The sequence below is a fragment of the Epinephelus lanceolatus genome, chromosome 3 (genome assembly GCF_041903045.1).
Source record: "Epinephelus lanceolatus isolate andai-2023 chromosome 3, ASM4190304v1, whole genome shotgun sequence".
Taxonomy (NCBI): Eukaryota; Metazoa; Chordata; class Actinopteri; order Perciformes; family Serranidae; genus Epinephelus; species Epinephelus lanceolatus.
The window spans coordinates 22,499,170-22,518,439 of NC_135736.1; the positions used below are offsets into that span (position 1 = coordinate 22,499,170).

General features: G+C 39.3%; 2 protein-coding genes across 2 annotated transcripts; one reads left to right on the forward strand and one right to left on the reverse strand.

Moving 5' to 3' along the window:
* Positions 1 to 1,546: 1,546 nt before the first annotated feature.
* Positions 1,547 to 6,719, reverse strand: ubl5 (ubiquitin like protein 5). The gene is made up of 5 exons (XM_033623059.1): positions 6,588 to 6,719; positions 6,147 to 6,211; positions 3,709 to 3,792; positions 3,581 to 3,618; positions 1,547 to 1,861 (listed from the first exon to the last, which is right to left on the reverse strand). Exons 2-5 carry the CDS (start codon positions 6,200 to 6,202, stop codon positions 1,818 to 1,820), a joined length of 222 nt encoding a protein of 73 aa, XP_033478950.1. The 5' UTR covers positions 6,203 to 6,211; positions 6,588 to 6,719; the 3' UTR covers positions 1,547 to 1,817.
* A 67-nt stretch (positions 6,720 to 6,786) lies between these two features.
* On the forward strand, positions 6,787 to 17,548 carry pin1 (peptidylprolyl cis/trans isomerase, NIMA-interacting 1). Its single transcript, XM_033623226.2, has 5 exons — positions 6,787 to 6,948; positions 10,116 to 10,198; positions 13,138 to 13,246; positions 13,345 to 13,455; positions 16,594 to 17,548. The coding sequence occupies exons 1-5, from the start codon at positions 6,891 to 6,893 to the stop codon at positions 16,701 to 16,703; spliced, it is 471 nt and encodes a 156-aa protein (XP_033479117.1). The 5' UTR covers positions 6,787 to 6,890; the 3' UTR covers positions 16,704 to 17,548.
* Positions 17,549 to 19,270: the final 1,722 nt, after the last annotated feature.

A 19,270-nucleotide genomic window follows, 5' to 3' on the forward strand; every position in this document is an offset into this window, starting at 1 on the left:
GGGCTGCTGTAGAAACATGGTGGTGCAACATGGCAATCTCCGTGGACGAGGACCCGCCCCTTACATAGATCTAAATGGCTCATTCTAAGGTAACGAAAACATGATTCTTATTTTCAGGTGATTATACACAAAAAGAACATACTCTATTTTTTGCAAATGTATCCCCCTAAATCCTACACATTGGACCTTTATTAAAGGGTCACCTCCAAACTGTTGCCACAAAGTTGGAAGCACTGTTGTCTCAAATATTGTATGCTGTAGCCTCTCAATCGTCACTTATGACCCACGAGAAGTGTGTGGCCGTGTATTTGTTTGACAACATTTTGCCCTCTGCCTGTATTATCTTTTGTAGTTATTTACTGTGTGCGGGATGTTTATGGGCGTGTCCTCACAGCGCTCGGGTGAGGTCAGGGCTTTATAAAAAGATAGCAGCTAGGTGCCAGACAATAATCAGCAGGTATCAAAGAAACACAGTGCCAAAAAAACACAAAGACAGCAGGATGAAACACCAAACGAGTGAATCTGAGGTCCAGCCTACATCATTGGAAAACAGACCAAGTAATGGTTAGATAATACACTGAGCTTTTACTTAAAGGAATCTATTATCTATGATCATTTCAAAGCCAGACTCCAATACTAATGTTTTTTGTGAAAATGCACGTTTGGGAAGTACTGCTAACACACCTGGATATTCATTTGCAAGGACCACACCACAACAATATGTCTTTAAACTGTTTCATTTTAGTTCAGGTTAGTTGTTTCCGACTGGTGAATGGATGTAATGGATGTAATGGATGTAAGTGGGGGGTGAAGGTGGAAGAGAGATGTCTTCTGTGAGGTTTGTCTGGGAGGATGAACTGGAGATCGGGCACAGGGAGACTCAGTGTGGGGGTTCTGTCTCAGGCATTTTAACTACCCCCGAGCTGATTACAGGCCCCCCAGACAGTACCTAGAATGAGACATGGGAGAGGTATGCAGCAGATTGAATGAGGAGAGATGAGGAAAGAAGTGAAGAGGGGATGAAGGAATGTTGGTGGGTTGGGTTGACCAGGTATATAGTAGGGTTGGCAGGTAATCGGGTGTGGTTGAGGCATGGCTGAGGCATGGCCCTGCTCTTGAACATAAGTTAAGAAATTAACTTCATAACGAGACATGGATTATACTGCAAGAGCTGTGTAAGAGTCTGCAAACTTATGTTTTGATACAGTTTTGCTGTTGTTAAGGTGGCCCCCAATCATCCAACAAATCAAAACTCACCTTCATGGAGGTGTTCTTCAGGAATTCTGGGTAACATGGTGTGACTGTAAGATTTACCAACATCTATTTTGTGGGTGAGGTACTCCTTTACGTCAAAGTGTCAATATTACAGTAAAATGTAAAAGTATAAGTTCTGCATTCAAAATGTTTGATTTGGAATTAAAGGCTTAAGCAACTTTTGCATCAAGTAAAATGTATGATTCGTCAATGTGGACATCATTCATTTGGAGAAGGGTTACACATACATGAGGTATGTCAAACACAACTAATAGAAAAGAAGCACTCGGCCTTGTAGGTAGGTAAATATCTGCTTTAATTCCAAAATATCAAAACAAAAACAACATGTATTTAACACAATTTATGGGCAAAAATCATAAGCTAAAACTGAGGTCAATGCGTGTTTTCTGCTCTGTGGATACGGCTCCTTCTCTCCTCCTGTCGTGTTGTATGATCATGGTGGTTTCCCATGACGGATCCCATCTGGGTGAGGGTGTATGTGTACTTTCTTGTGTGAACAAGAAGAGGGTCGTATGTGTGGCATTGACCTGTGGTTCCCTTGTCTATGCATAGTACAGCTCCAGGTTCATCCCATCGTGGATTTCATCTGCAGAGGCCGTGGTTAAGTACAACAGATCAAGATGATAAAATAGTTCTGCCCCACTTTGTATTTAGCTTGGTACAAATTAACTTTCATACATAAGATTCATTTCACTGAAAACATTTTTTATGAGTTCATGTCGCAAAAATAAACACATCAGAAAAATGTTCCTTCTGCTTTTATATAAAGGAAAGTAACTGCTGTAGTTATCCGAAGTGTGTAAAGATAATTAGAATTAACTTATCACTGCTAACATATTCTGACAAACAACACAGACTGAGGGGAATAAATATGTCAGTCATTTTTTTAACCACGATCTCCAACAATAAATCATAACATGCAGCTGCGTGTATATTACAAGGGTCGCTTCATCCATATCAGTGGATGTATTTTCTGCCCTAGACAGGATAATAATAATTAACACAGCCACTGTGACATCACCCATTGTTCTGGAATCCCATTTCTAAGCCTAGAGAGGGCTGTCGTGTGTTTTTCAGACCACAAATGAGATAATTAACTTGCTAGACACTGCATGGTCCCCTCTGTCTCACTCCCTGCTGCTATGGACTGCTTCCCCAGGCTAAGAGCAGGCAGCAATTGGGAGACAGACCTTCGGTTAGCAGCTGTAGCAGGTCAAAATTTGGCCAGCATAAATCCCCCAGCCCCAGGTGTCACAGTGTAACAGAAAGTTTGTTGATCTGGCTGGAAGTTGGGGCTGTCATGTCCCCCGAATCTGAGATTTGCGCTGACTGAATTTGGGTTGCGGTGGCCACTGACTGAGGGTCTGTCTCCAGAGCTGCCGCCCACTCAAATCCCAGCAAGGTTGTCTGTGGCAGCAGGGAGAAAGCAGGAAGACACTGTGATTTAAGGCCATCTTTAACATTAGTTACCTTTGGCTCCAATTAGCAGGAGGCTAAACTATTAGCAACATTTTCTGTTCATTTCTGAAACTCTCCGCCGATACTGACACATACTTGTAAAGACTCTCTTTCTGTTAAGACCGTTTTGAAGGGCAGTTGTTGTCAGTGCTGGAAGAGCAACTTTCTCTGCAGGATTTTCCGCCAATAAATCAGGTTCTCACTGACGGAACATGCACGCACATCTGTATTTGCAAAATTGCATGACTGGCCAAAGTCTCCTATCACAGGTTGGATTTTCTGGAGCCAAAATACAGAGCCAAGAAGAGGAGCAGATGTCTAGTGTTCTCAGTCCACTTGAATTACAATATGCTTCAAGTTTAGTGTCGGACTTCCCCCCCCCCAATGGAGCCAATATTAAACTGCCTTCCTGAGCTTTAATCACATGTAAACAGGTTAGTAACATACAAATTCGCCTCCCGTACAGTTGTCATAAATGGGGAAAGGAGCTAGAGAGACCAAATCCGTTTTTTGTACAAGGCTGTAAACATGTTTATTTCAGCTATAAAGTTGGGCGTTTTAACATGGTGTTCTATGGGAACTGTAAACGTTAACAGAACAAGTGGCCGTTGCAAGAACTACAGTTTTTAGCACCTCATGCTGGCTTAATTTTTCAGAGCCGTAGGTTGCTGCTTGGTATCTACAAATGCAAAAAGTTTTGGATGTATTTGCCCAAGTGGACCTGTGGAAATTAAAATTATCAGATGCTAACTTATTAAGTTTGAAAAGTAATAAGATCTCTATGAATCATCATCAGTATTACTACAGAGCTAGTGACAGAGTGGCTGAAAAGATTATTTAAGGATACAGTCACCCAATGACACATGGTCCTTGAATATGGTATACCTGTGGGAACAGAAGAGGGAAGTTTAGCTGCTAACAGAAGACAGCCGTAGAAACTCTTATCATGGGCAGTAATCCAGATAAGCAATTTACCATTTCTTTAATACAATCTTTTCGTATCGTGTTCCTGTCTGTGCAGCAATGAGCTTCTTCAGATCTCCAATTGTGTCCTCAGAGCTGAAACACCGTGATTAAGGAAGTAGCAACGTGATAGCACAGTGAAAAAAAAATCAGATACACACAATTTGTTGCTTAAATTTGCAAACAGAGCCCAGTTCCTCAAATGTGGTTTGACTAACCCAGGCACCTACTGTGGCTACAGACAGTGCATTTTACACAGAGCATTTGTGAGGAAAGTGAACTCAATACTTCTGGGTTTTGGATAGCAAAAAAAAAAAAATTATATAAAGATGTCATCTTAGGCTATAGGAAACTGGGTAATTTAAAAAACAATAATCTGCAGATTAATCTCTGATGAAAATAGCTGTTACAGTGAATATGCCTACACTGCTGCTGGGACGGTTTGGGTCTACTTGTTCCTTTAAAAGGCATCCCACAAAATCCCAAAATCTTGCATGCATCCATGGAAAATGGTGACCATATTGATTCATTGACTGATTGGGGGCTACTAGGGGTGCACGATAACTATCGGGCCGATAATTATCGGGCCGATAACAGGAAATTATTACGTCATTCCCATAAGTCCGCTATCATGACGAATAGCCCCGATAACATATATAATTTTGTCAGCACGGCAGTGCCCCGCTCCCACTATGAGACCTGAATGGCCTGCATAATCAGAAAAACTCTTTCTGACTGGGAAAATTCAAGAATACCCCCTCATGTCGGAAAACAACTCGTTAACTCGGTCATAATTTCACACAGACGCACACACTCTCTCTCTTTCTCACACATACACACACACGCACGCGCGCACACACGCGCACACTCTCTCTCACACTTTGCACGGTATACTGGTACCAACGGTAGACCGCGGCACTAAAACTCCACAGTACATATCGGTGTTTCCACTACATTCATTTAGCAGCGGCGTGTCGCTTGAACTTCTGGAATGAACTTTTTCAGTTTGTAATCCCCATGCATGTATTTGCATCAGTTCAAGGGGCCTTTATTTTTATATCAGTAAGTAATGCACCTTATTTAAATTGATGTTCATTTGAGATATCAAATAGTTTTTTGTTTGATATCTTTTCGAAAATGTTTGAGATGCTTGCCAATAGTTTTTCATTGGAAAAAATAAATATCTCTTATTTAAAGAGTCAAAACTGTTTTAGTTTTGATCATAGTATTGATGTCATGATCTTAGGTATATATATATATATATATATATATATATATATATATATATATATATATATATATATATATATATATATATATGATGTATATGTGTGTGTGTTATCGGGTATCAGTTATCGGTATCAGCCTTTAGGAGCTGAAAGTTATCGGTTATCGGTTTAAAAGAAAAGTTATCATGCATCCCTAGGGGCTACAATTAACATCAGCAAAACTGTATCAAATATTGGTTAACAAACTTACACAGCTCATGCAATATTATCCAAGTCTCATTTATGCAGTCTTATGCTCAGTACTCTCCAAGCACATGCATATTCACGAAAGCATTACTATTTTTAAATAAACTGAAAGTGAAGCTCCAATACTGAGGGGTTTTTCTTTAACTAAAACCCATGTGTTTGGGAAGTGCTGCGCTTACAATTGGATAAATGAGACTTAAATGAGATTATACTGCATGAGTTGTGTGAGAGGATGTTTTGATATAGTTTTGCTGTTGTTAAACATGATCCACAATCAATCAATAAACCAATGTGGTCGCTGTTTTCTGTGGAGGCATGTGAGAAAAACAAAGTTTACTTGAATCAAGGTAACAGCATGACTGGCTGATATACAAAGGTAATTTTGTGGGTGAAGCTTCCCTTTAAGCGGAAGGGTCACTGCAAATCAATAACGAGCTGTACTGAGACATTATCTTCATCCTTCGATCAAATATTTCTACCCTGATAGGAAAATTATGTAAATCATATGCTTATGGCATTCCAGCCAGCAGATCTCAATATATTATTTCTCCTCATTATACACACACATTACAACTTTCCTGTTTACATTACAGTTCATTCACTTTGCAATTACTGTACATCTGTCTACCACAAACATATAGTCTAGTTTTACTTGTGTGAGATTTTTCTGAGATAGATAGATAAGTATATATATACACATACACACACACACACACACACACACACATATATATATATATATATATATATATATATCACTGTTATATGATACATGTTGTATTGGAGAGGAGGCCTTAGATACAAGAGTTTCATCAGAAACAACTACTTTTCTGTAACTGTTGCTAATGTGACACTTGAAACGTATCAACTCTTCAGCTAATGCTAACTCCACGTTAGCCTTACGCGGGCCCAGGTGTTACACATGTGGCAGGATGCGATAGTCCGGATTATCGCCACAGTTTCAGTGAAGGATACTTGCACTTGACGCGGACTTTCTTGCCCAGACGATCGTTGCAAACAACCTCGATCATCTTCGGTTCCTGTAAGCAGAAGAAAATGAGACAGAGTTAGCATAACATGTGAGGGTTGCGTCGCTTAAAAGCATCACCCACACAACTTTGGGCAGTAATACTCGTACACATAGCTAGTTAGAAGCTATAGCTAATGTGGTTTAATCACAGTGTGCCACAGAGAAGAAAAGGGGGCTTTAAATTCAGTTCATAACAAACAGGTTTAGTTTGACGTTTGCTAACATTAGCTAGCTAACGTTACAGCTCACAACGTCGCTACTGTACAATATTGTACAGACCGACGTGCATCATGTTACAAAGCACACACGGAAACCTACATCTTGCCTTTAAAATGCCGAGTACGGTTACATCTACAATAACAATGTGTCTAATGTGATATTCCTACCTGGAAATTCACAACAGAATAACGAAAACCACCGTGTCGATTATATTTTCTGGAACGCTCTGTGTCCTGCTGATGCAGTTGCGTAGCTTACACTTTCGACCAATCAAATGCGCGCAGTGATGATTGACAGCCCGAATCAGCCTATGACAGGACAGATAAAGGCGGGTCCTGATTCTGAAAACAACTCGTACCGTAAACACAGTGCCAACTGTCGTAGTGTACTTAGCTAAGCTGCAGCCCAACCTGTCACACGGTAGCTTCATTGAAATTAAATTTGTAAAACGCTGCTACTGACACAAAATAATGGCAGACGAGGAGAAGTTACCGCCAGGGTGGGAGAAGAGAATGAGCCGCAATTCAGGTAATGAACACACAAGAGGAAACTAATACTGGCTACCTTGCTAAATGGTGATATGTCAGTAAACTTAGCTAACTAGCTAGCAGCACCAGCACCGTGTACTACTGTTGAAACGAGGCAGATGGGGGTGTAACTTTAATGGCGATATGCTGAAACTAGTGATGGGTATCTCGGTGTTATAGGTGTGTTTTGTTAAATGTGGTGTTTGGCTGTTATTAGGTGTGTTGTTTCATGATTGCGCGCCAGGGCTGATCCATTCAACCTGGCTGCTGCAGGGCCCTGCATGACGTCATACTGCTCCAGAGCTTCACGTGCAGCCTCAGCATTATTTTTACTCCTTTATGTTGGGTTGCAGAAAAGCTTACTACAGTCCGGTCCCATTTAAAACATAAATCTTTAATAGTTTACCCTTCTTCTACACAGCTGTGGCTCATAGGCTGCAGCACAACAGTGGTGGAAGTATTTAGATCCTTTATCTGAGTATTACATATTAACACAACACTGTGAAAATACTCTGCAAGTTAAAGTCCTGCATTCAACACCTTACTTAAACAGAAGTATGTAATTACGTATCAGCCAAGCATACTTACAGTATCATAAGCAGAAGTAGTCATTCTGCAGTAAGATGTTCCCTGTCAGTGTTTTACTGTAAAATGTGATGTTTTTGGAATATGACTGATGCATTAATGTGTATGTTGTATTTCACTGCTGTAGATTGAGCCTGTGCTAATTTTATGTTATTGATATTTTGTCAGTAAGTTTAATCTACAGCAATGCATCATACTCTGTAAGATCATCATATCAAGGATGCACCATATCCCATATGCCGATATGTAACAACTCATTTGACCAATATCAATATATCCACTTTTTTTCCCCACCTAATTTTAGTGATCATCAAGTCGTGGAATTAAAATCATACTGTACATGCATACTCTTATCATGATGGCCCACCAGCAGATGAAGTATAATACTTCTCAGTGCATATAATATTCATTCATTGTGCAAATTTAAAAAAAGCATGATGGCCGATTCTGATAGTTCATTTTAAAGCCAATATCGTCCGACACAGATGATGTACTGATACTATCAGCATTTTGGCTGATTCTGCTGATGTGCTGATTTACACTACATCATAACTTTGTAGCTTCACTGTCCTCTGAGAACCACAAATTTCTAAAAAGTCAACTTTTCATGGTGTCTGAAAAACAGCCCAGTTTTCAGCTTTGTGAAAATGCATTTTCCAGCTGATCCAAGAGGATTTTCATGTAGCCTAAAGGTCCAGTATGTGGCATTTTGGGGCCTCTATAGGCAGAAATTGCATATAATATTCATAGCTATGTTTTCCCATATTTTTTTCATAGCCACATATTTTCCTCAGGGGTCAATGTACACCAAGATGGAGCTCAAAGCAGAGTGAATTTTGGACTCTGGGCTGGTTCTGATACCTCAACTCAGGCTCAACAGAGTTCCAACACTCCCCTTTTCCCACATCTAAAAGCAGTACATCTTATTATGAAGAACTCATTGGAAAATATATTTTATGTGATCTATTGTGACTACATTAAAACAACTGATTACAGAAACCCTTAATGTCATAAGATGATATGACATGATAATGTGGATCAGTCACGTCAGAGCCAGTACATGATCTGCTAAATGAAGCTAATATTGCTATTGAGGTCTGTTCCAGCAAACTCTGAGTCTAACCTAACCCTGAGCTCTGAGTTAATGAACCCTGAGATGGAAAACTCAGTTTTCAGTTGATCACATTGTTCAATCAGCTCTGACTATGTTCACTCTCAGTTATGAGTTACGTGCAGTGAATGAACAAATCCATCAGTGGAGCTCCGATACTATGATTCACCATGGCAACAGGTACATAAAGGACAGAGCCTCCATTTAAATCCAGTCAATATACAGATATTAATGATTGGGATTGTGAGCTCTGCCGCTGGAGCTCGGCAGGATTATGATTAATTTGTCATGTATGTGTGGGCCTGTATGTGCACTGTGTATATTTATGTTTGTTTGTTTTTTTTAAAGAGCCTTAGTCAGAGCGGGGAGACATGTTGATAAGTTGACGCAATAAAGTTTTATCAAGTGTTTACATTAATTAGTCATTTCGGCCATAGCCTACATTACATTTGTAATATATTTGTTCAGCTGTAGTCTGACGGTGACAAAACACAGAAGCCAGCAACTGAAAAATTAGATTAAAATACATAAATCAAAGACCGAGACATAATTGTAATCAGATCCAGTAATAATGTGGCTGGTGATTTGCACTTTAGTAGAGCAACAGGCCACAGTCGAGCATCCATTGGTTTTATTTCAGCTACTTCAAAAAATGCAGTAAATTAAAACTGAGATGCTGTTAAAACAGGTTCAGACTCTATGCAGTCTTTTTAAAAACTCACTTTCATTCTGCAGCTGCACCACGATCCTGCTCACTCAGAAATTTTAACATGTAATCTCAGATATTAAAGGAATTATTTTCCATCGGTGCGACCAGTCACATCATGAGAGATGGAGATTATTATTGGTTGATCTGACTAAAGCTTCATACTGATTTTTTAACTAAGATGACACATTATGTCCGACAAACATTTTAGTGGGACTGCTGTAACAAACTGACAGCTGTCTGCAGTGACGTGAGGGCGACTTGATGCTTTGTGATATTTTCATGTGAGGGCAGAAATGACTGACAGCACATTAAAGCAGTAACTTAAGATAGTCCTGGGTAACAAACTAAAACCCAACCAGGATTTAGATTCTGACATACAGTAAACCTTTAATGATGTGCTTTGATACAGACTGAATCATGATAAAATGAAACAGCGTGTCTGCCTTTGTAAGAGGGAGGAAACTGTGAGAAACTCAGGGTTTGCTGAAGAAAACCTGCCAGCAAGCAGGTTAGGTTTTAAGTTACTTCTCTTTCTGAAACTGAAAACCCAAGTTTCCCTAAATCTCAGGATTAACCGGGCTTTCACTAATCCTGCCTTTTGGAATACAGCCCTGGGCTATTAGGTCAGTGCGTCCCCAAACACAGTTGCCATATCAACTTTGTAAGGTGTTAATATTGAATGTTCTGCTTTTTCTGCTGCCTCCATTTGTTTAAAAGAATCAATGAATGCAGCTTTAATGACTGTCTCTTCTTTGCCCTCCAGGCAGAGTGTACTACTTTAATCGCAACACCAATAACAGCCAGTGGGAACGTCCAGTGGGAGATGGCCGTGGAGAGCCAGATAAGGTTATTATGTGTAGTATTTTATATGCACTTTTCATTATAACAGTAAACTTTTATTAGAATCAGAAAGTGCTTTATTTCAAACTGGTTTTCACATACAAGGAATTTGCTTTGGTGTACAAAATAAACAGGATCAGGACAGGTCAGGAAAAATGACATTCAAAATAAAAGCAAGTATTGCAAAAGTAAATAAACATAAATATAGAGTAGAAGGAAATTATAGTAGAAATATTTGAAAAAAATATACGAGTTAAAATGACTGCTTTGTAGTTTTTAGAAGTGGTAGTTTTGTGCATAAATTTGCAAAATTGTTGAAGGAAGGAGGTTCACACTACAAAGAACAAAAAACGCTTTCGAAGTAAGTGTTACAAAGTGCTTTTTAACATAAGATAAAAGCAAGTCTGACAAAGTTTAGTAATGTGATGATTAAATTAATGAGTGGACGGGGCTTTATGAAGCTTTGGGACTTCCAACTGAAAAGAGGTAACAGTGACATCTGGTGCTTTGCAGAAATATCGCAGCTCTGTAAGACTGCTGAGGCAAAGCACTTCGACACCCTGCTGACTTTATACTGATGTTTCAGTCCTCCTCAGCAGTCCTTTATTTAACTTCATAGTAACAGTTATCTCTTTAGTAGATGAGTATTTCAGTCCACAGCAGAAGACTTGAAAATATCGAGATATATATTGTGTATCGCCATATAGCTTAAAAATATTGCAGTATTATTTATTGTCCATGTCGCCCAGGCCTACCTGTAGTCTGTTACTGCTGACTGCTTTTCACTTTACATTGATGATTAATTTAATTCTTATCCAATGTTACTGTTTGTACACACTCTGTTGATTGCATGTTTCTCATAAACTGTACCATTAACGGTTCCTATCTTTAGAAACTCTTTGTCAGAGGGAGAAAGAAATCAAACTGGGACATCCAGGACATTTTGTTATTTGTAGACTTTGTCTTCATCATTTGATCATACACACTGCCAGGACCAAACTGTTTGAAGTACATTTGTAAGTTCGATTTTTCTGACCAATATTAAGATTTAAATTTCTGTTTCCTTCTATAAACTCAACTCCGAGTCTGTTTTTGTGGTCTGTACAGTATTAAACAGGGCACACCTTCACTTAACTTAAACACAAGCGTATTTGTACATGAGTAGAAGGAGCTAAAATTGCTCAGTTGCTTGTGGTCAAGGTCCTCAAAGGGTTGTGGGGTTTTTTTCTCCAGTCAGTCACTTCTTCTAACACGGCTAGTTTTCTGTTGAAAATTAATTTTGTTAATATTTCTGAATATACTCCATGCTTGTGTGCTTGACATTGCTGCATCTAACAGTTATTCTCTTTATTAATTAATCAGTTTGTTTACTGTTGTCATTGTTTTATATATTCGTTTATAAAATGTCAGAAAATAGTGAAAAATGTCAGTCATAACTTCCCAAAGCTCAAAGTTACAAGATTTTTATTTATTATGTCTGTAGATTTTGTTCAATCAACAATCCAAAACCCAAAGATTTTAAATTTCAGAATGATAATGAATAAAGGACCTCTAAATGTACTGAACACAATGAGATACTACGTTCAATGAGACACTAGATCAAACTTATTCAGTCTTTTTTTGTTTAATTCTGTCTGCTTGAATTTTCATCATACAGTACAGTGAAGGTAAAAACATCCCATTGATACACCTACAGTGAACGATATCTATAGCAACAAGCATCATAAAAAATGAGTCTGTGAAAACAGATGTAGGGTGTGTTCAACTTGAAAAACCTTTTTGTTCTCACGGCTGCCTTCAACATTTTTGGTCAGTACTTGTTGACACACCTCATTGTTTAGATAGGTGCCTGAGGCAGGGCGGTTTTATTACTTATAATTGAGTTTGCATGTTCTCCCTGCGTCAGCCTGGGTTTTCCCCAGGTACTCTGGCTTCCTCCCACAATTCAAAGGTTAATTGGTGACTCTAAATTGTCCGTAGGTGTTAATGCGAGCATGAATTGTTGTCTGGGTTAATGTGTCGGCCCTGCGATAGTCTTGTGACCTGTCCAGGGTCTACCCTGCCTCTCACCCAGTGTCATATGGGATAGGCTCCAGCCCCCTCACGACCCCTAACAGGATAAGAGGTTATGGAAAATGAATGAATGAATATAATCAAAAGCCCAAATTTATTCAGTTTATTATCATGAAAAGAAAATCAGAAAATCATCTCAGTTGAGAACCTGGAACCAGCAAATATTGAAAAATTGCCCAAACAATTAATCAGTTACCCAAAACATGCTAGTAACGGCGACTGACCATTAACTAATTATAATATTCAGTTTGATGTTCTTCCAGCTCTTCATTAAAATGATATGGTATTTACTCTGAGAGAAAATTCAACCCAAGGTCGCTCTACTCCATCAGATGGAAATATTCAAGATTCCTTGTGCATCATTTCACTACATGCACAAAATTTAGACATAATGGCATCTTTGGAGACTTCGGCGTCTCCATTAGAATTTCAAATTGAGTTTACTGGGTTTACACAAAGTTTGGGTGCACAGTGTTGGTTTATGACTTATTTACATTTATAGCTCCTGAGCCAATCAGTTAATGGTGTATAAATCTTTATGACTTCCATTTACCGCTCAAGTAAGAAACTCAAAACACTTTATTAATATCCACTCACTTCCTACTGAGCCATGAAGTCCAAAGTCATGTCAGTAAATCCCTAAAGAGTCACGTGTTTCTCTTAACAACATATTGGTTTAAGTATTAATTATCTGTAAAGCATCAGTAAATGCTTTATAAACAATGATAAAGCATTAGTTATAACTTATAAATCATTATATGTCTTATTAGAAAGTGGTCCTGGCCTATCTAAGAGACAAACAAAGACTGGCACAACTCAGCAAACACATCTTATTGATTCTGATCAGTTTGTTTCTTCACTCTCTCACTCAGGTACGCTGCTCTCACCTCCTGGTGAAACATAATCAGTCACGACGTCCATCTTCTTGGCGGGAACAAAATATCACACGGACTAAAGAGGAGGCCCTGGAACTCATACAGAGTGCGTAAGGCATCAAGGAGGGAGTTTGGGGGAGGGGGGGGCGTGATCAGGTCTGATCAGCATCCTGACTTTGTTCTTTATTTCTCTGTTGTGAGCAGAATACATAGAAGAGATCAAGTCTGGAGAGGAGAAGTTTGAGTCCCTGGCTTCTCAGTTCAGCGACTGCAGCTCAGCTAAGAACGGTGGAGATTTGGGATTATTTGGCAGAGGTACACACACACACACAAACAAGTGCTAACCCTATTCATAGATACATAAGTCAGCTCAACTCATATTATTTATAAAGCACATTTAAACACAACTCACATTGACCAAAGTGCTGTACAGAAGGAATATAATGCCAAAAACACATACACGACAGGCAACACAACTGTCAGGTACACAGCTTAGTGACACAACACACACAGGCCTGTGTTTTGAGCCTCAACATCAATAGTGGGGGTGGATCTGATTGGGAGCGGGATGCTGGTCCACAGTTTGGGGGACACACAGCAACGGCACGATCACCACTGAGCTTAAGTCCGGAGCGTGGGACAGCCAGGAGCCCCAGGTCAGCTGACCTAAGGGACCTGGGCGTAGAGTAGGGGGTTAGAAGGTCTGCCATATAGGATGGGGCCAGCCCATTTAGGGCTTTCTACACAATCAGGAGAACCTTAAAGTCAATTCTGAGCTTTATAGGCAGCCAGTGGACAGAGGCTAAAACGGGTGTGATATGGTCTCTCCTCCAGGTTCCTGTGAGGAGTCTGGCAGCGGCATTCTGAATAGGTTGGAGGTGAGACAGAGAGGACTGATTAATACCAGTGTACAGAGATTTATTGTAGTCTGAATGGGAGAAGATGAGAGCTTGGGTGACTATTTGCAGGTCTTTGAGGGAGAGAAATGGCTTGATTTTGGAAATGGTGCACGTTGAAAAAAGCTGGCTTTTACTGCTGCATTTCTTTACTGAGCTGGTCAGAAATCCCTTCGATTGAGTCACGGGGGCAAAGAGGACTTCTGATTTGCCCTCTTTCAGCTGAAGGACGTTCTGTGCCATCCAATTCTTTATGTCCTTGAGGCAGCCCACAAAAGTTAAACAGATATGCCATAAGTTGCTAAGTATGTTTTAATATGTTGGGTTTTTTGTCAGCTTATTTATCAGGATAACACTGACAAACATTGTTACACAAGAAAAAGAAATGCAAAAGATGTATTGTGATATAGTGTCTATCTGAAGCTAATCTGCTGCTCTGTACATAATGAATACAGGATAAAATAGAGGCGAGTTACAGAAGTGTGGGTTAGCGGATAAGTCTGGTTAATGTGTATTAATCTGCAGCTGAAAATAGTCTCAAACGGGACATTTTAGGAAATTATTTAGTCTTTTTTTAAAGGAAGCTATTTATTTGTGACTGTTCTTACAAGATATCTGTCTTAAGTAGGAACAAATGAACTTGTGGCTGAGTGGCACAGGCTGGGTAGGAAATTCAGAAATAATTTGGAAACTAATGTATTGTTGGTTTTGGTCTTTTCGTGGCATTTGTTGACAATATCATAATGAAGAACAAAAACTGGATTTACCTCCAGGAAGAGTTTTAGTGCAGGAAGTTTTACTTTGGTAGGTAAATTTGGTTCATGAGCACTGTTGGTAGGCACCTGTATGCCCTAATTAGCCAGGAATTTAAAAGGTCATTCCACCCAAGTGAGTGCTTTCACTCCATGCACAGAGTTTGTGTGTTGTTTGCCAAAGTTTTGTTTCGTTTTCATTTTGTTTATTTCTGGCACCGTTGCTCTTATTTACCAGCACTGTGGTGGCAAGTTTCCAGCTTAATAGCAATTACTGGCCATGCCCATATGACACGCCCAGACTGAAAGTGAAACCAAATAAACAATAAAAGTTCAATAATGAATATTGTAAAAGATGATTAAAAAATAAACTAGAATTGCCACCTTGCAGTTGCATGCCTTTGGGAACCAGTCAAGTTGCTGTTGCAGTTTACATCCATGTCTGTCCAGACTCACATGTAGCCATGACAGCGGACAATGCTTCAAATGTTGCTGCACTCAGAGAAGCTGTATATTCTAAAACATGGATCTTTAACACACATCCCCCTGGCAGCAGTGGAGCACTGAAGATCTATACACCACAATTTCAAGGTGGACAGATATGATCAGTGTCACCAAATCAGAGTCAGACCAAATGTCCCCCCATCTGTTCCTGAGATATGACGTTGAATAAAGGCCAGAAAAGTGTTTATGCAGAACATTATGATTCACTTATTCATTCATTTTCTGTAATCGCCTGTCCTGTCGGGTTGTTTGAGGGGGGTTGGACTCTATCCCAGCTGACATTGGGCGAGAGGCAGGGTACACCCTGGACAGGTCACCAGACTATCACAGGGCTGACACATAGAGACAGACAACCATTCACAGTCACATTCACACCTACGGACAATTTAGAGTCACCAGTTAACCTGCATGTCTTTGGACTGTGGGAGAAAGCTGGAGCACCCACGCTGACACGGGGAGAACATGCAAACTCCACACAGAAGGGCTCCCCCATCCCCAGGTTCAAACTCTCTTGCTGTGAGGCAACAATGCTAACCACTGCATCACTGTGCCGCCAGGATATTATGACATCACAGTAAAGTTGACCTTTGACCTTTTGGATATAAAATTTTTATCACTTCATCATCTTATTCTATTGGACATTTGTTTGAAATTTTGTCAGTATTAACATGATTTGTGAGGTCACAGTGACCTTGACCTTTGACCTTCAACCATCAAATTCTAATCAGTTTATTCTTCAGTCCAAGTGCATGTTTCTGCCAAATTTGAGGAAATTGTCTCTACAGGCCTGCCTGAGATATCCCATTCATGAGAATGAGACAGACGCGAGTTCACTTTGACCTTGACCTTTGACCACCAAAATCTTATCAGTTTATTGTTGAGCCCAAACTGACGTTTTTGCCAAAATTTCGGGAAATTCCCTCAAGCCGTTGTGGAGATATTGCATTCATAAGAATAAAATGGACACAGGGTTACTGTGGCCTTGGCCTTTGACCTGTTACCACCAAATTATGATCAGTTAATTTTTGAGTCAAAGTGGATGTTTGTCCCAAAATTTGAAGAAATTCCCTCAAGGCATTTTTTAGATATCACGTATACAAGAATGGGACAGACAACCTGAAACCATAACACCTTCAGCTACTGGCAGCGCAGAGGCATAAAAAGAGTCTTTCAAGCAAACGCAGGAATTTATGCACACACACGCCAGATGATAATGTACAAGATACTCTATGTTTGACTTTTGACTTGAATGTGGATAACCATTTTATTACTTTAATATACAACGTGTGTTTTTGTTTTAGGTCAAATGCAGAAGCCTTTTGAAGATGCTTCCTTTGCTCTCAAAGTGGGAGACATGAGCGGTCCTGTTTTTACTGACTCTGGAGTCCACATCATCCTACGCACTGGTTGAAAGGAAGAAGCCACATACTGTACTTTCCTCTTATGTCTTCTCTCTCTCTCACACACACACACACACACACACACACACACACACACACTCAGTCCAACCCAACCAGACCTGATTTATTTTAATGACACGCACCACCCAATAAACAAAGCATATGGGCCGAGTCGCATCATTTTAAGTGGGATCATTTTGTTCCAAGCACTATTTAACGTATGAATACTTAAATCACACTGAACTTTAAGGAGTACCGCAGATTATTCCTGTAAGACCTCAAGCTTTTATTAACCATGGCAATGCCATTATATAAAATCATGAGTGCCTGTGACTCTGTTGAAGTGAGTGGAAACAGTTTCACACGATGCGCCAAGTTTGAGAATGCGTCTGTAAAAGCTTGTGTTTGTATGTGCATGTCTTTAAGAGGACCATTTACTGTATGTTTCCCTGTAACCTTTTCCATTTCTACAGTATGTGTGCCAAAGCAGTTCCCTGATCTTGTTTTGGAAGATGGATTCATGAGATGTTTAAAAGACTTATAGCCATTGCAGACCACTGCAGTTCATAAAGGCATTGCTGTTCTGAGTTCTCTACATTTAGCTTTGATTTAAATTGGTTGTCCTTTGCAGGTATCCAGTAACATAGAACCATTTGTTTTCATAATCCACTGTAAAAAAAAGTGCATGCCCCTCTCCCCCCCAAAGGATATGCAAAGATGGCATAGTTAACAACCTCCAGGTTTTAACAATCAGCTCTGCAGCTTTTAAAGGCATCAAAGTTCAGATGAACTGTTACACTGTTGTGTGATTGATTGGAGTTTTTCTTTCATCAATAAAAAAAAACTGTTTTTGTAAGTGTCGTTTTGGGGTTTATTTAGAAAAGAATGAACTGCTGGACAAAGTTACTGTAGGAAACTGCTCTGATTAATTGGGTCACCAAACCTGCAGCTGAAACTGCCATGTGTGGAATAAACAGAAGCAACAACATGAAAACCAAGTGAATTTTAAACAGAATAAGATAACAATACCAAAGATCATTTGGACTTTAAAGGGATAGTTTGGATTTTTGAAGTGTTGTATGAGTTCTTCATCCTTCATCGATGTATAACCACCCCTGAGTTCAGCAATGTATTGCTGTGGAGGAGGGCAGCAACAAAATGTATTTTAGCCACCTAAAAGATTGATTGCATTTTACACTATATTTAGAATATTTTCACAGCTTTACCTTGCCATCAGACAGGGATTTCTAACAGTGAACCAAAGCTGGTGTATCACTTTCTTCAAAGTGAGACTCCACTTTACCGTTGCTGGATACAGAAGCTGCTGATCTGCTGCTGCCTCGATCAGTTAGTTTATGTGATTGTGCGACTTTGGCCTCTAAAAGGGTTAATTCACATTCACCAAAGTCGCACAATAACACAAACAAGCCCCACTTGTAGTCCGTGTAACTGCTGACAGCTTGTCACATTACACTGGTGATGAAGTTGATTCTGATCCAATGTTGCTGTTCATACACACCCTGTTGATCGCATCTTTCTCATAAACTGTACCATTAACCGTTCCTATTATAAGAAACTCTCTGAGAAAGAAATCAAACTGGGACATCCAGGACATTTTGTCATTTACAGAATTTGTCTTCAGCATTTGATTATACACGCTGCCAGGACCAAACTGTTTAAAGTAAATGTGTTATTGGGATTTTTCTGACCAATATTAAGATTTAAATTTCAAATACTTTCTATAAACTCAACTCCGGGCCTGTTTTTGTGGTGTGTACAGTATTAAACAGGACACACCTTCACTAAACATAAACACAAGCCTATCTATAAATAATAAATAATGCAGTTGCTTGTGGTCAAGGTCCTCAAAGGGTTGTGTTTTTTTTTCTCCAGTCAGTCACTTCTTCTAACATGGCCAATTGACCAGTTTTGTGAAGATTTATAAAAAATACTCCATGCTTGTGTGCTTGACATTGCTGCATCTAACTGTTATTCTCTTTATTAATTAATCAGTTTGTTCACTGTTGTCATTGTTTTACATGTCCGTTTATAAAATGTCAGATAGTTCAATAAGCTCAATGTGACAAGAGTCGCAGCTATTTATTATTATGTCTTTAGATGTCTTATTTTATTCAATCAACAATCCAAAACCCAAAGATTTTAAATTTCAGAATGATAATGAATAAAGGACCTCTACATGTACTGAACACAATGAGATACTACGTTCAGTGAGACACTAGATCAAACTTATTCAGTCTTTTTTCCCTTTATCTATGTGAATTTTCATCATACAGTATAGTGAAAGTAAAAACATCCCATTGAGATATCTAAAGTGAATTATATCCATAGCAACGAGCATCATAAATATGAGTGTGAAAACACAAGCAGGGCGTGTTCGACTCAAAAAACCTTTTTGTTCTCACGGCTGCCTTCAACATTTTTTGTCAGTACTTGTTAAAGGGACACACCTCATTGTTTAGATACATACCTGAGGCAGGGCAGTTTTATTAATTACTTCTAATATTAGTTATTCTTTTGTGTTTAGGAATTAGGCTGACCTACAATCCAAAGCCCAAAT

Coding starts and splice junctions, on each gene's coding strand:
- ubl5 (XM_033623059.1), bottom strand. CDS start 6,202: ATGATCGAGGTTGTTTGCAACGATCGTCTGGGCAAGAAAGTCCGCGTC. Junction 3,619..3,708: donor AAGATTGTATTAAAGAAATG/GTAAATTGCTTA, acceptor CTGTTCCCACAG/GTATACCATATTCAAGGACC. Junction 1,862..3,580: donor CCATGTGTCATTGGGTGACT/GTATCCTTAAAT, acceptor CGGCCTCTGCAG/ATGAAATCCACGATGGGATG.
- pin1 (XM_033623226.2), top strand. CDS start 6,891: ATGGCAGACGAGGAGAAGTTACCGCCAGGGTGGGAGAAGAGAATGAGC. Junction 6,949..10,115: donor GAGAATGAGCCGCAATTCAG/GTAATGAACACA, acceptor TTTGCCCTCCAG/GCAGAGTGTACTACTTTAAT. Junction 13,247..13,344: donor GGCCCTGGAACTCATACAGA/GTGCGTAAGGCA, acceptor TGTTGTGAGCAG/AATACATAGAAGAGATCAAG.